Raw genomic sequence first — 16,527 nt, 5'->3', positions numbered from 1 at the left:
TTCCTCTCTCCCTCCCTCCCTTCCTTCCTTCCTTCCTTCCTTCCTTCCTTCCTTCCTTCCTTCCTTCCTTCCTTCCTTCCTTCCTTCCTTCCTTCCTTCCTTCCTTCCTTCCTTCCTTCCTTCCTTCCTTCCTTCCTTCCTTTCTTCCCTCCTTCCCTCTTTCCCTCTCTCCCTCTCCTCTGTGTTTTGTTTTTACATTAAAAACATTTACAGATTACTTCCATTTGGTGAGAGGTTTCTTGTAACAAAATATACCAGTTTAGAAGTAATAATATAATGACCCCATCTGAAAGTGCATGTAACATTTCTCATCTATAACAACCCACTACTTCTCTTTTTTAAAAAGAAAAAGAAAAGATATCTATTTTTCTCTCCCTGTCCCTACCCCATTGGGAAGAAAACCCCACAAAAATAAATTTCTTGTAAAAGATGTGGATAGTCAAGCAAAACAAATTCCCCTAGTGGCTATATACAGAAATATGTACATTTCTCATTCTGCATCCTAATTAGTTAATAATCTATCAATAAACATTGATTAAGATCCTACTATGTCCTAGGCATTGTGCTAAGTTCTGGGGATACAAAGAAAGGCAAAAGACAGTCCCTGTTCTCAAAGAGCTTACATTCCAATAGGGAAGATAATAGAAAAACAACTTTGCAAACATGCTATATACAGGATGAATGGGAGATAATCAAGTGATGGAAGACACTGGAATTAAAGGGCACCTGGAAAGACTTCTTGTAGAAGGTGGGATTTTACCTGGGACTTGAAGGAAGCCAAGAGGCAGAGATAAGAAGGGAGAACATTCCAGGCATGAAAGACAGCCAGTGAAAACACCCTGATTCAGCAAGTGGAGTGTGTGTTGTTCAAGGAATTGCAAGGAGACCAGTGTCACTGCAGACTATATAGTGGGGTGTAATCTGTAAGAAGACTGGAAAGGTGTGGAGGCCAGGTTATGAAGGGCTTGGCATGCCAAACAGAGGGTTTTATATTTGATCCTGTAGGAGATAGGAAGCTATTGGAATTTATTGAGCGTGGGAGTGACATAGCTAGACTTGTATTTTAGGAAGATCACTTTGGAAGCTGAGTGGAGGATGGACTGGGATAGGGAGAGACTTGAGGCAGGCCAACCAAACAGCAGGTTATTGCAGTAGTTCAGGTGTGAGGTGAAGAGGGCCTGTATCAGTGTGATGACAATGTCAGAGGGGAGAAGGGGGTACATATTAGAGATGTTACTAAGGTAAAATTGACTAGACTGCCATATTCATGTCATGGCAATGGAACTGTCACACCAATTAAGTCCACAAGATTCTCAGGCACAAGAAGCCCTTCTGAGCAGTCCTTTAAGGACCTTTCTAAATACTCTCACTAGCACTGCCTCCTTCCAATCCAAAATATCCTCAGTTAGTTGAATTTACTTTTATACGGTATCAAAGAGTATTCACCCTATCAGAATTCCTGAAGCCACATCCTATTTGCCAGGGTGGTAACCCAAATGATCCAAAATCCTGTCTTGATGTTGATGATAACTCTCCACTGGGGGGCCTTTTTCCCTCCTTAGAGTAACTGTTCAATCTGAATTATTCCTCTCTCTCCTCCCCTGCCTTCCCATCTCTAGCCCAATCTACACATGAAGGTCTGTTTACAAGGTCCATGACTGCATCTTGAAAACTGGACCACACTGACCCTAGAAGGCTAGTGTTTCTTCTCACTGCCTTTGGAGTATAGATTTTTAAAAATGGAAGGCTTAGAAGTAGTAGTGCTATTGTACTGAAGGCTATAGAGAAACCAATTAATAAATCAATAAACATTTATTAGGTACTTACTGTGTGCCAGGCACTGGGCTAAATGCTTGGGATACAAATAAAAAGAATGAAACAATCTTTTTGAAAGAGTGATTCTGTGAGGTAGAGCTGATAAGTTAATGTATTCCAGATATAGAGGTTAGCAGGTACAAAGTCACACAGAGATGGGAGATGGAGTGTCATGTGTGAGGAACAGAAAGAAGGTCTAGATTGGCTGAATCACAGTGCAGAAGGAAGAATGATGTATAATGAAGCTGGAAAGATAAGTTGGAGCCAACTTATAAAGGTCTTTAAAAATCTATTTTTGTCCCAGAGGCAACAGGGAGCCACTGGAATTTATTAAGGGAGTGACATTATTAAGGAAAATCACATTGACAGAAGGATGGATAGGGGCAGCTAGGTGGCTCAGTGGATAGAGCACTGGCCCTGGAGTCAGGAGGACCTGAGTTCAAATCCAGCCTCAGACACATAATACTTCCTAGCTGTGTGACTCTGGGCAAGTCACTTAACCCCAATTGCCTCACTCAGAAAACAAAACAAAACAAAACCAAAACAAAGACAGAAGGATGGATGGAAAGGGGAGAGGCTTGAGCAAGGGGGACCAGTTAGGAGGCTGTTACAAATAATCTAGGTAAAAGGTGAGAAGGGCCTGAACTAAAGTTGTGATTTATGTGAGCAGAGAGATAAGATGTTGTACAGCTAGAAACAATATGGTTTGGCAACTCGTTAGATATGTGGCATCAAGGTTACAAGCCTAAGAAAAGAATATTTGTGGTACCTTTGACAGAAATAGAGGTTTGAAAGATAGGTAGGCATAGGGAAAAGATAATAAGGTCAGTTTTGTACATATATTTAAGGTATCTCCAAGACATCTAGTTTTAATTGTCCAGTGGGTAATAGGGGACTGAAGCTCCCAGGAAATACTGGAGCTGGATATATAGATCTGTGAGAAATCTGCATAGACATGGTACTTACACCCATGGACACAAATGAAATCACCAAGAAAGTGTGTGTAGAAATAGGAGAGAAGGACAAGGACAAAACCTTGGAGAACATCAGTAGTTAGCAGGCATGATATTGATGTTGACCCTGTGATGGAGATTGTGAAGAAACTGTTAGACAAGTAGGAAGAGAGCCAGGAAAGAGTAGCAAACATCCTTATCTTCTCACCCATGTTTTGCTTCCATAATGCCTTTGAAGTTTTGAAGTGGTAGAGTTAAGTAGAAGGAGGGGGTGCTCTGTAGTAAGCCTTTCTTACTTGTCCAGGGAACGTGATCTCTGTCTGCCAGGGACTTACAATCTCTGACTCAAACAGGCCCAGGAAAATTGAGGAAGGCTTCAGAAGGTGTTGTCAAGAATTTAACAGTCACCAGCTTTGTGACAAAGAGTCATCACTGCATAGCCTTTTAGCATATACTGTGTCTATAGCCTCAAGCAGTTGGTGGCACAACCCGATGAGTAGGACTTTTCCCCAGAGACCCATGGAACAAAAGGAATACAAATGTCGATATACAGGAAAACTACAGAGCTAACTAATTAAAGTCTCTGGAGATGAACTATTTTGCCATGAAAAAGTCTCACCTGGCTCCCTTGCCAACCTTTTCCAAAAAGCCGAGCTTAATCCCTATAGTATATCAGGCCAGCTTGACATTAACCCAGAAGCCCAAGCTTTCCTTGCATTCTTCTGTTGCCCGCAGGTAGCTTCAGAGTGGGAGAGGGGCTGGTGACTTCATTAACATTATTAGGAACAGCTGCTGTCTTCCTTAGCCCCACATATCAATTTCACTTTCTTCCTGATTAGGATAAAAAATTGTTTTTAATAGTTAATTGAAAATCATAAAAAAATGTAATTCATATTAAGAACTCTATGAAGTCAAATGGTTTACAAACAAAACTATAGTATCTGAGGGCCACAATTAAACTAACCAAATGGTAAAAACCTGGGATTAAAATATATATATATATCAGGTTCTATATATCACAAAAATCCTGAATTATATTCTGCAAAATATGGATCTGAGAAAAATGAGTGGATTTGTACCTTGTATTCTTTAGTAAGAGAAGACGGATCTGTAAATTATGTATTATGGATTATGCATCCACTACAGGAGTTAGATGGAGCTGTAGACTGTGGCAATCACATCCATTCATTCCAAAATTATGAAGAATCCATAATTCAATGTGCATTTTAATTGAATTGGATTCAACAAATAATCATTAAATGTGAATTGCATTCAAGCCGTTATACTTGGTAGAAGTGAATGCACAGAGAGCTTATAATCTAGTTGGAGTGATAAGATGTGCACAAAAATTAATAAAATGCAAATTAGACTATGATAAATGCCTAAGAAAATATATAATTAAGAGGTGCTGTTGGTAGAGATGAAGATAAGATGCCCACTGACTGGTTGGGTTGGATCAGAGGAGGGAAGAAGATCAGCTCAGGCATCTATATACAATTACAGAAATGAAAAGTCTCAGAGTTGGAAGGAAACTGAGAGACCAGGTAGTCCAACCCATATCTGAACCAGAATTCTTTCTACAACATGCTTGACAAGTGGTCTTTGTCTGATGACTCTTCATGAGGACAAAGCCATTACTTCCTTAGGCACCCTCATTCCCCTTTCAGTTAGCCATAGTGGACATTATTCAGAAAAGTTTTGTCCCTTACTTTACTTTAATCACAATGTCAGAGTAAACACACTAAGATCAATTTGATGACTTCTACTTACTTTGAGAAGACTATGAGAGTCTTTAAAAGCCATTGGAAGGCAAGTTTTACATTTCAGAATATGTCTTAGACATTTAGATTTTAGCTCCCTGTCTGATGGGGGAGGGACTTGTACAATGTGAACTTACGTCAGCAACATTATTTCTTATTCTTGAATCAGACACTAAGTTGAGTGAAAGGAGTGAGATAATAAGGGAAAATATCATCTCATTAAAGAAATGCTCTTCTGATTTAATAGAGAAATATTTAGCACAAGACTTCTCAGTGGAGGGATTCTTGAAGTTACTAGGTTTATTCTTCTTACTGTTCATACCTTATTTATGTATTCATTAATAGAATGTAGAAACAACTAGCCATCAATGATAGTAAACCCCTTAAGGGAGCAATGTTAGCTGGTTGGGTGTTGGGTGTTTCCTTTTTTTTAATTGCTGGCATGTCATTGCATCATAGTTTGACTCAGATCCCCGTGCTAAAGAAAGGGTCTAAAATCCTGTGAGTGGTTTGAAATGCCAGGTTTGTTTTTGCAGAATCAGTAGTGAAATAGCTTTTCATTTATATGCAATCCCAGTTGAAATCTAAAGACATGGAATTCAAGAAAACCCAGAACACTCATGTTGTCTTAGCACCTTAGAGGTAGAATCAGTGATGCGCTGGAGCCAGTCTGTATTGGCTCTGAAAACCAACTGTTAAATTTCTTGTTCAAGCATTTATACCAGAAATTGATAAATTGTACATATCAGGGCCCGATTTAATGTTTGTTGATTGTCTAGACTTAAGAAAATAATGGAAAAAATGTTAATAATGCAGATTAAGTTAAAAAACGTGTCATGTGTATATCCCTCTTCTTCTTAAGCTGGTTGTTATACATTTACCAGAATACCCTTGGTTAAAACCTTAGCACATTATTTCAGGGACATAAATTACAAATTAAAATATAATTCTGAAATTCTGATTTCCTCATAGCAGAATCCAAGAGCATTTGAACTAAAAGGAAACCTTGAAGTGGCAGTTTGTGGCAATCAAGCTGGGTATCTTAGCTATATCATCACAGAGTTACCCATCACATCACAAAAGAACATCAAAACGTATAGTTTTACATCTTGTTTTGAAATTTATAGTTGGTAAGACTGTAAAATTTTAGATTTGCTGGATTGGTAGAATGAACTTGAAAAATCAATTCCATAATGACTATAAAATTTGTTGGCAGTTGGTACTGAAGAAATATTTGCTGAATTGAACTGAATTATGAAGGTATAAGAGACAATCCAGCTGACCTTGGGTTTGTACGGCAAGAAAATATCGTCAATGAAATGAACATTTCTGAATGTTTAAATTTTAATTTTACATATGTAAACCAAAAAGGGGTATAAGGTTTAAAAAACTCCTCCAGCTCAATGAAAAATGAAAAAGAAAACTTGTGTTGTTACTTGTTCTACTTTACATGTTGACAATGAAGAAATTTTTTCTTTATTGAAATTTTAGTTGATCCAAGACATTCATATTAAGAATCCACGTTTGAGTCAGAAAGCTATTCCAATTTAAATTAATCTGTAGCACTGAAAAGGTTGATTGTTTTCATAAGAAAGTCTTTTGTTCTCATCTAGTTTTGTTTCACTTTTCAATATTTTTATAGAAGCATGTTACATAAATTTTACTGATGAATATAGGCTAAAAATATGAACCCTCCATAAGCAAAAATGATAAATTCTTTTCTTCTTTTCTTTAAATTAGAAGTCTGAAGGTATATCATAATTGCACATGGCATCATGGGATTTAAATGTGTTATTTTTTTAAATGTGACTTGAAAAACAAGCATGAGTCTGGAGGGCATGGGACAATGCTAGCAGTTCTTGGTACAGTGCAAATAGATTTTGATTTATGCATTCTTTCCAAAGTGATTATTGATTACCTAAATAAGCAGGCAATTCTTCTCTTTCAGAACTTTGCTGAAAACACCATGAATGAACTTCTTGGCTGGTATGGTTATGATAAGGTTGAATTGAAAGATGGTGAGGATATTGAATTCAGGAACTACCCTACAGATGGGGAGAGCCGGCAGCACATTTCTGTTCTCAAAGGTAATGACATTTAATGTTCCTTTGTTCATGCAAAGAAAGATGAACTATCGCAACCTGCCAGAATAGAGTTGCAATGGGACTCATGCTTTGTAGCCTATTCCGATGGCTGATTTAAATGTACATCTCCAACAGGGTTTTTCCATAAGCAGGATCCAATAGAATATGAGAGTGCAATATAAAACAAATAGGAACTTACTATTATCTCTCCGCCAACAGTAATATTATGACAGAGCCAGACAAGGCTTATATAGTCAAGGTTTCAAGATTCTGCCAAAAAAACAATGAAAGGAGAAAATATTGCTTACTACTTTTGGATTCCTGAGCCCTTTCATTATTAAAAAAATATCCTGGGATTAAGGCTTCTGTTAAGCAAAATGTCAGAGTTAGATCATCAAAATATAAATGAGGATCCAGATAACTATGAAAATGAAGGGGGGGGGGTTGCCCCTTTCCTCCTTCTCCCTCACCATGGGAGTACTAATAAAGAGAAATATTGGATGTATGGGTTGTTGAGTTGCGTTCCGGTTGTGAATAAGATTCCTAGATCTTGTATTGTTTATGAAAATTATTCCCAATCTTACACAATAGGGATTTAGTTCTTTCCCAGTTCATTGCTGTCTTTGGATTCTCCAGCTAGACTTCATAGATTGGGAATTGCAGCTAGGGTGAGAAGAGGAATGCTACAGATTCAGAGTGTGGCAAATGTCTAGATCTTAACTTATCCAACAAGCATTCTCTCAAAGCTGAGGTACAGAGGAGAAATTATGTCAGCTTTTCATGGTGCAATGGCCTGTCATATACTCTTATGAATGGTCAGCTGTGCTTGGAGCCTCATTAAGGAAACCTACAACTGTGCTGTATTGGGTGTTGATATGGGGATTCATGAATCCATGAGTCCATATATTCAGGAAGATCATCTAAGTAGAGATGAAAAAGATATGTATGAAAAAAAAATCCTCCCTGAAGACAAACAACAAACAATAATCCACCACACTCTTCAGGGATATTCACAAACCATTTATGAAACTAATTGCATGTTGTTATTGATAATTTGATCAGTATTTGTATTCCACTGAAAATCCTGTCAGTTCAAACTACCTTTTCAAATATTTTATTTCCAGTCTCCAAGGTAATACATTTTCTTCTTACATGACAACAAATAGAATGTAAATGAGCTGTCCTGCAGGCATGTGGAATCGAATGTACGTGACAAATTTTATATTCAGCTTGCTATGAAATTGTGTACATCACGTTATCTAGATAGCATCATCAATTTTTCTGTAAATAGAAAGATGCAAGTCATGAGTTTATATTCTATAAACTAATAGTTCACGTAATACCTGGCCTTGGTATTAATCTTTTCCTCTGAGAGAGTCAAGAGGTGAGTGCCTAGACTTGTTACTAGAAGATTTTTTTTTTTTAGTGGATGAGGAGCCTACTTCCTTTATTTGATGTTTTTGGGGCTTTAATTATTTAAGAACTTGGGTTCTTGCTCAGGTAAAGGTTACTAAATTCATATTGCTAAGATACCATTAAACTTTTAAATAAGCATTCTTTTTTTTCCTTCCTTCCTTCCTTCCTTCCTTCCTTCCTTCCTTCCTTCCTTCCTTTTTTTCCTTCCTTCCTTCCTTTTTCTTCCTTCCTTTCTTCCTTCCTTCCTTTCTTTCTTCCTTCCTTCTTCCTTCCTTCCTTCCTTCTTCCTTCTTCCTTCCTTCCTTCCTTCCTTCTTCCTTCCTTCTTCCTTCCTTCCTTCCTTCCTTCCTTTCCTTCCTTCTTTCTTTTTCCTTTTTTCCTTCTTTTTTTCTTTTTTCTTTTCTTCTTTTCTTTCTTTTTTTTCTTTCTTTCTTTTTCTTCTTTCTTTCTTTCTTTCTTTCTTTCTTTCTTTCATCTGCTAGCCATGAATTTGTTTTTGTAAAAATGTGGAAGATAGAATAGAAAGAGGACTGGATTTCAAGTTGGAGGACCAGAGTTTAAGTTCTGGCTCTGGTTACAGCTATCTGTGTAACCTTGAACAAGTCATCTGACTGTTCTGGCTTTTAGGTTTTTCATCTATAAAATTAAAGGGCAGCACTAGATGACCTTTAAGGTCCCACTGAACTCTGAATCTATATAATCCTATGAGCCTTTGTTTCTTTCTACCCATCCACTTCTTCCTGAATTTTTAAATTTTAATTCAGTCAGGTCATTATACAGTGGTATTTTTAAATTAATATATTGAATATTATATATTTATAATTTTTATTTTATTATTTTCAATAAACAAAAATTGATTTACTTAGCCCTTATTAGAAAAAAACCCAAACCGTTGTAACAAATATACTGAGTCAAAAAGGCAAATTTTTGCATTGGCCATTTCCAAAAAAGCGTATGTCACATTTGCACCTTGAGTCTATCACCCCTCTGTCAAGAGGTCAGGAACATGCCTACCATTTATCGTTAAGTCTTCTGGAATTGTGATAATCCAGTGTTTGGAAAACTGTATAACCTTGCTTAAATAGGCTAGTGTGATGTAAGAGATGTGCTACAAACACCACATCAGGGAGAATAGTTTGACCTTCAATAAATCTGAATTTTAGGTGTTCCAAGGAGGTTTTTACAATATTAAATTCATCAGTTTTGATGTCAGAATAAAATGGCCAGCATGAAGCCAATTATAAAGGAGCCAGATGGAAATTTGTGGTGATGTGAGCAGAATTGTTCCCTGGAGTTTTGATAATGTTTTATTTTTTAAAATCTAATAGAAAATACTAATTTTCACTATACCATCTTCCAAATTGAGAAAAATAACCAGAGAAAAGGTTTTAGTCCAATTGATAAGTGCTTTTTTGCCATATTGTATGTGTATATATATGTGTGTGTGTGTATATATATATTATGTATATGTGTATATATATATATAATATGATTTTTTTTTTTTATTTTACAGAGAATTCTTTGCCAAAGCCAAAATTATCCGAGGACAGTGTTATTTCACCATACAATATGAACACAGGCTATCCAGGGCTTGCCACGGGAAATGGACTTACTGACTCACCAGCAGGGTCAAAGGATCATGGGAATGTACCCATTATTGTACCATTAATTCCACCACCTTTCATAAAGCCACCAGCAGGTAAATCTTCACTGTTTAAAAATGACAGTAATTCATAGAAAGCTATCCTGACTCTGCCATCTTATAAGTAAATTTTAAAATAGTTAAGTCATGGGAAGGGCTATAATATTAATTGTGATGAATGTTCCATGAGGAAGATCTGTGCAAGATTGTTCTATTTTGTTTTTTAGTATTAGTGTTATATTGGACTGAATTTGGCATGGACTACAAGCACATGCATTGTATGGGCTTTCAACTCACAAAGGGCTTCTAATATTATTGGCTGCAAATGATGGATTTCCTTTTGTTAATGTAATACTTGAAAAAATAAATGAACTGATTTTGAAACAGGATGCACAAAACTTTGAGTTATGAGAAAGAACCTGGCCACAGGGCAAGGAACTATTTGCCCATTGAGGGCCCTTTGGGAATGTGCTGAGTTCAAGTATTTCTCTGCGTAAAGGAATATATAGGATCTGTTGATCTTGGGCCAGGTCTTCTTTTTCCTTTAAATCTGCCCAAAGCCAGATGATAACATCTAGCTTCTTCATAGTGATCTACTTAATTCTTGGAAAGCACTTTGTGGACTGTTAGTTACTCTTTGGTTTGTTTACATTGTTTTAATAAAGATCTTTCATATTCTCAAATCTCTTACATTTCCAGAAAATTCTCACCCTAAAATTAAACGCTGGTGTAGCAGACTAGCATGATTATTCAGTCTTGTAATGCAGGTGACAGACGTTTTACGAAGAGAAATACTGTGTAGAGGGGTTCTCAACCTTTTTTGTTTTATAGACCCCTTTGGCAGCCTAGAGAAACTTATGGACCCCTTTTCAAAATAACATTTTTAAATAAAAGACACAAGATTACATAGGAAACCTATCATATTAAAGTAAAGGTTCATTTTTTTCCCCCATCCAAGTTTATGGACCCTCTAAAATCTATAAACTTACCCTTTCTAGGTCCATGGACTAGATGTTAAGAACATTTACTCTATGTGATAATGTATGTAGTGGACTATAAATGTTAGGACTAAGGTGAACTATATTTTTGCTATCCTGGCTATGTTGGTGGCCTATTGTACACCAATAAATAATGAATTCACATTACAGTATTTATTTTCTTATGTCCTAACAATGGTCATTATAATTTTACTGTAGAACTAAAGAATGCAATGAGCTGTTTGAATGAATTTCACTAAATGACCAACACATGTATACCTCTAAAATTTCAAGTATAGGTTATAGGTGGATTTCCAATGTGTTATTTCTTTTCATTGTTGACACCAATGCCTCAGATAGTTGCAGATAATAGCTACCTTGATTGTTTGTATAGTATTTCATGTTAGTGTTAAGAGGAGCTTAGAAACTGAGGATCTTTTAAAATGTATGTAATTAAAATCCATTTACCAGTTAAACTTCAAAACAAAACATGCTTGGTGACCATGAGTAAATAACTTAACCTGTCAGTGCCCTAAACAACTCTTTAAGACTGTTAGTTACAGGGGCAGCTAGGTGGCACAGTGGATAGAGCATGAGCCCTGGAGTCAGGAGGACCTGAATTCAAATCTAGCCTCAGACGCATGACACTTACTAGCTGTGTGACTCTGGGCAAATCATTTAACCCCAATTGTCTCACCAAAAAAAAAAATTGAGCTGCTAATTTGCGTGAGTGGAGGGAGTATCCACACCAGGATTTTATATCACTGATGAAATTATTGGGGCATATAAGTGATATATGGTGGATAGAGCATTGGTCCTCAAGTCAGCAGGACCTAAGTTCAAATCCAGACTCAGATACTTACTAGCTGTGTGACCCTGGGCAAGTCACTTAACTCCAATTGCCTTCAAAAAAAAGAAATTATAATAATAATATTTTATATTTATGTAGTGAAAAAGCACTTTTCATGCATATGCCCATTTGGTCCTCACAACAAATCTATGACACAGGTGCTACTAGTATCCCCATTTTACAGATGAAGAAACTAAGACTTATAGAGGTTAAGTCACTTACCTAGTGTCACATAGCAAGGAAGTGTTGGAGGCAAGTTTTGAACCCTAGTCTTTCTGATGCCAAGTCTACCCCTCAGTCCATTATGTTCTTTATCAAATCACAAGTCTGGACTTGTTAGAAATATTTGTTTGAATGAATTTCTCTAAATGACTAAGGTGATTTGCACTTAAGATAATTCTTCTCTGTCCATTTTCTCTTTTGGCTGCTTGTGCATGAATAGAGTGGGACCCAAATTTCCTTCCTAAGACACCAAAAATCTACTATGAATAGACCAAGTAGGGGTAGGTGAGGATGGAGGAAGGAATGGTTAATTTTCTAAAATTGGAACTTGTTTTTGAACATGTATACAGTGGCTTAGGTGAGTGGTTCCAATAATAATAATTTAAAAAAATCTTTTCCTCTTTTTTGCTTAGTCTCTAATCTTCCTCCCCATCCCTACCAACAGATATCCCATACATAGGCTGTGCATAAAGTTGTGCACTGAAATGCAAATTGATTGGGAGCAAAAGAGAACTTAAAAATGAACCGAGTTGAGACTCACTTGGGTGCAGTATGCCAGAAAATTTGCTGCGGTGTTTCCTGCCTAGCAAGCTGCCTGGAATCCAGGCACACAGCACCCATTTAACATAAGTTCATACAATGAATATGCAAAGGGACTGAGGCCTGTAATGGAGCCCAGGAATCTGCTAGGCTGGGAGAAACAGAATAGCCCAACACAAGTGTTATTTTTTTTTTAAAGCAGCATTCTATGGAACTCTAGATACCCAACTTTTATAGTTCCTTAAAAGAAAAGGTGTGGTCATGATGGCTGTCTTTAAACATATCCTTGCACCATCACTATTAAACCCTGAACCTATACAACCCAGGGCTGGAGTGTCAGAGTATGCAAAATGATGAAAAACTTTTCCTTGACCTTGAAGAGTTTGAGAACCTTTGGCTCTTCAGCAGAAAACTTACTAGACCCAAAATGGTGGGATTTATATTTTAGTTTAGCTCATTCAGGTCTCCAAATAGGAAAATTCCCATGATATCAGGCCAATGAATTGAGATTCCAGGGGCAAGATTCCTAGGGTTTGATGGGTATATTCTCTCAGTGTCTCTTGACAGAGCCTATTTTGAGTCATGAACCCCTCTGGCAGTCTGGTGAAACCTATGGATCCCTTCTCAGAATGACATTTTTAAATATATAAAATACAATACATAGAATCACAAAGGAAACCAATTATATTGTAATAGTTATCAAAGTATTTTTTTTAAACCCACAAGTTCAAGGACTCCGTGTTAAAACCCCCTGGTTCATGTGATGTCAGAATATAGATTATAACACTGGAGACTAGTAGGAAGTGAATTTGGTGATTAGTTGCTAAGCACTCCCCACATATTTATGACAATTGTCAAGTATCCTACTCTGGGTGTCCATGAGCAAAGGTGAAGAGACCTTCTTGATTAGATCTGCCTTGCTGGGACTTGACAGTTTTTTTCAAATATGAAGTCTACTCTGATACATAAAATCCATAAATTATCAGAAACCCCTTTCCAGTCCATACTTAGGGAGGGCATGGTACAATAAGTGAGTTAACTAAGTAGGGATGAGAAGACCAAAAGCTGAATGACCAGGCTTGACTGTAATTCCTAAAAAGCAGTACTAAGGTTGGAGATGGGAGAAGAGTTCACATCCTTCTTCTGACATCCTAATTAATTGTGTGACCTTGGACAAGTTACTTCATCTCTTTGAGCCTCAGTTTACTTATCTGTAAAATGGAGATAATAATTGGCTTACCTGCCTCACAAGGTTATCTTAAAGGAAGCGTCTTGCAGACCTTAAAATACTATAGAAATGTGGCCTATTCCCATCATTTTAATATGTTACAATATAATTATATAATATAATGGCATATTACAGTGTAATAATTGTTACATTCGAGTCAGCAAGGTCTAGTGAATAGAAAACCAGCCTCAAAGAGAGGGAGACTTAGATTCAAGTTTCATTTCTGTTATATACTGGCTATGTGATCCTGAGCAAGTCATTTAACGTCTCAGTGATTTAGACAACTCTCTAAGGCTACAGGTTGCAGAGAAGTTGTCCTCTTGCATTGGTAGAGGTAATTTTCTCACTTGGGAGCTTCCCGTATCAATGAAATTACAGGTTATAGTCCCTCTCCCTCTCCCTCACCCTCTTTTTCTCCTTATTATTATCTTTCAAGGTAAGGAAAATGGAATGAGGTAAATGTTTAGTCTTCTGAGAATACAATTATTGTACTGGAGCTTAATCTATCATTTTTTTTTTACTCCACCACAGATTGACTCTGTGATATTTTAAACTAAGCTCGCAATGTCTTCCTATGCAATTTCCATCTAGAGTAGGAGGATAACAATGCCTGTTGCAATATTTCCATGCTCTCTGATGACTACATGTCTATGTCTATATGTCTGTATCTGAAAAGTCTTATTTTTTTTCCCCTAAAGACCTGATTCTGTGGTGAACCAATGGGAATCAATCACTATATTATAGAGAGTGTGCTGCTCTCATGAGATAAGCTATGTCTTCTGGGGGCCAGTGGGGTTTGTATGGGCAAAAACTCCCCTAGAATGTGCTTTTTTGGTTGGGCTCAAATCCACTGCTTTTGACAGATCACTGGCCCAGGGGAGTAGTCATGACTGGGAACGCTCAGATATGTTCTCTCTGATTTTAACTCTCTTTCATGCACAGCTGCATGCAGAAGGATTGGAGATCAGTCATTTTTGTGGCTGCAGAACAGATGTTTAGGCTGAATGCTGCCACCCCTTCCTGACCCTCTACCCCCCACTGCCTGGGACATGGGGGAACTCCCTGGCCTTTTGTGGTTCTCACAAATATTGACCCTATTTTAACCCATATGTTTGTATCCCTCTTCTTATGCTAACTTTTTTTTCCCCTCTGCTTAGAGCCAGAATATGGCCCGTAGTGCCAAATTTGTGACATCACAGTTATTACTATGGTAACAGACTTGTTATAAACACAAGATAATAGCCCTGATTTTGCAACCTTTTTTGAGTCAGTTGATGTCAGTAGCAGTTTTGCTGAAATTAAGATCGTAGTCCTTTTCATCAGGATCTAGTAAATGATCAAATGGAAGCATTCATAAGCAGATTTCCAACATCAGACTAATGATCAAGATGCAAATAGCAAAGCCCTGGCCAAGGATTTATTTTTATGCCAAACGTGTCTTTTCCCTCCTCCTCTCCCCAAGTTTGAAATCGTAGGAAAATCCTATTGTCTGATTCTGAAATAAAAGACTATAACTAGAAAAGAACATGAAGTTCTTGAGGACAACTCTAGTTTGAGTGGCCAAATTTCACAGTCTTCATTAGAACTTCATTATAACATTTTTTTTCCCCTATGGAGTAGGATTTGCTATATGAATATAGCACATTTGCTATATGAATGCTATATGAATCCTTCTGGACTCCATTCAAAGTGGTTGAGTTAATTTAACCTCAGAAGCTTTTGGGAGGTAGTGTGGAATGGTGGGAAGAGCACTGGCTTTGGTATCAGAGACCCGAATTCAGGTTTTGTCTATGTCACTTACTACCTGCGTAACCTTAGACAAGTTGCCTAAACTCTCTAAGCCTCAGTTTCCTCATCTGTAAAATGAAAGGGGTAGACTAGATGGCCTCTGAGGTCCTTTATGGCTTTAAATCAGAGGTTCCCAAACTTATTTACTACCCCCTTTTTAAAAATTACCTAGCACCCCCTTGGAAATCTACTTTCTTTAATCCTTTAACAGTTTTTTTAAATTTGCATCATTTCAAAAAGATATAAAATATTTTTTTAAAAAATGATGCATCCTAAATTTAATAATTTATTGTAAATTTGTGGGTTTTTGCTGCATTGAAATTTTGATAATGCTCACTTGCCAACACTTGCTTGTTAAGACCTGTCGGCAGACTTGATCACTGATTGGTTATAACTTGCATTTTGTGTGTTTATTTGGAAAATAATGTAATCACTATGACTTTAACTCTGTTACACAACAGATGAAACAGGTATGAACAGTATTTCAAAATTTTCTTATCTTCTCTTCTTTCCTCATTCTTCCACCACCCTCTTATTTTTATTCAATGCCCCCTAATTACAGCTGGGGCTACTACCACCCCCCTTGATTGTCCCAGAGCCCCCAGAGGGTGGTATTGCCCACTTTGAGAATCTGTGCTTGAATTTATGTTCCTGAAAACAATGGTATGAATTTCAAGGACAGTTTTACAATGAGGGTCTAGTAATTATTTCTGGAAAACTTCTCAATATTTTCATTTAAATTGTGCTATACTGAGAATATAATTACAGAGAAACCAAACCCCCCCTTTCTCTTTGTATGGTGATTTATAGCTTTTCAAAGCTATTTTGCCTATGTTTTTATTATGTAGAATATTTTTAAGCTATTTCAGCTTAAATCTGCATTAAGACTTTTGGGATACCTTGTATATGGTTTCTTCTCACAACTGTGTGAGGTGGGGGTGAAGTAGGGTAAATTGTGGAGGAAGAGAAAGTAACTATCATCCCCATTTTTCAGAAAAGAAAACTGGGGATCAGAAAGACCAATAGTGAGTGGCAAAAGGGAAAAACTGGAACTCAGGTCTTTGACCAAGTCTAGCATGTTCCCCCCATGACTGTATCACATTGCTCCTTTGTAAAACTAAAGAGCATCACAAAAGATAAAGACAGCAATTCATGTTTTTGTTTTTCCTTGTGAGAAAGCAATTATAAAGATGATTTTTTCCCAGTGAAAGTTTCATTGAACCCTATTGGGGGAGGAGGGGAGGACCTTGTA

General features: G+C 37.1%; 1 protein-coding gene across 1 annotated transcript in view; it reads left to right on the top strand.

The window, feature by feature from the left end:
• SOBP (sine oculis binding protein homolog) overlaps window positions 1-16,527 on the top strand; it is a 225,915-nt gene that overhangs the window by 19,673 nt on the left and 189,715 nt on the right. The window contains 2 exon segments of the mRNA XM_021008078.2: window positions 6,477-6,615; window positions 9,542-9,727. Coding sequence (XP_020863737.1) covers window positions 6,477-6,615; window positions 9,542-9,727 — 325 coding nt within the window.

Source organism: Phascolarctos cinereus, unplaced genomic scaffold, assembly GCF_003287225.1.
Source record: "Phascolarctos cinereus isolate Bilbo 61053 unplaced genomic scaffold, phaCin_HiC Scaffold_5;HRSCAF=322, whole genome shotgun sequence".
Taxonomy (NCBI): domain Eukaryota; kingdom Metazoa; phylum Chordata; class Mammalia; order Diprotodontia; family Phascolarctidae; genus Phascolarctos; species Phascolarctos cinereus.
The sequence above is the reverse complement of the archived record's forward strand: the minus strand, read 5'-3'. Positions and strand labels throughout refer to the sequence as shown.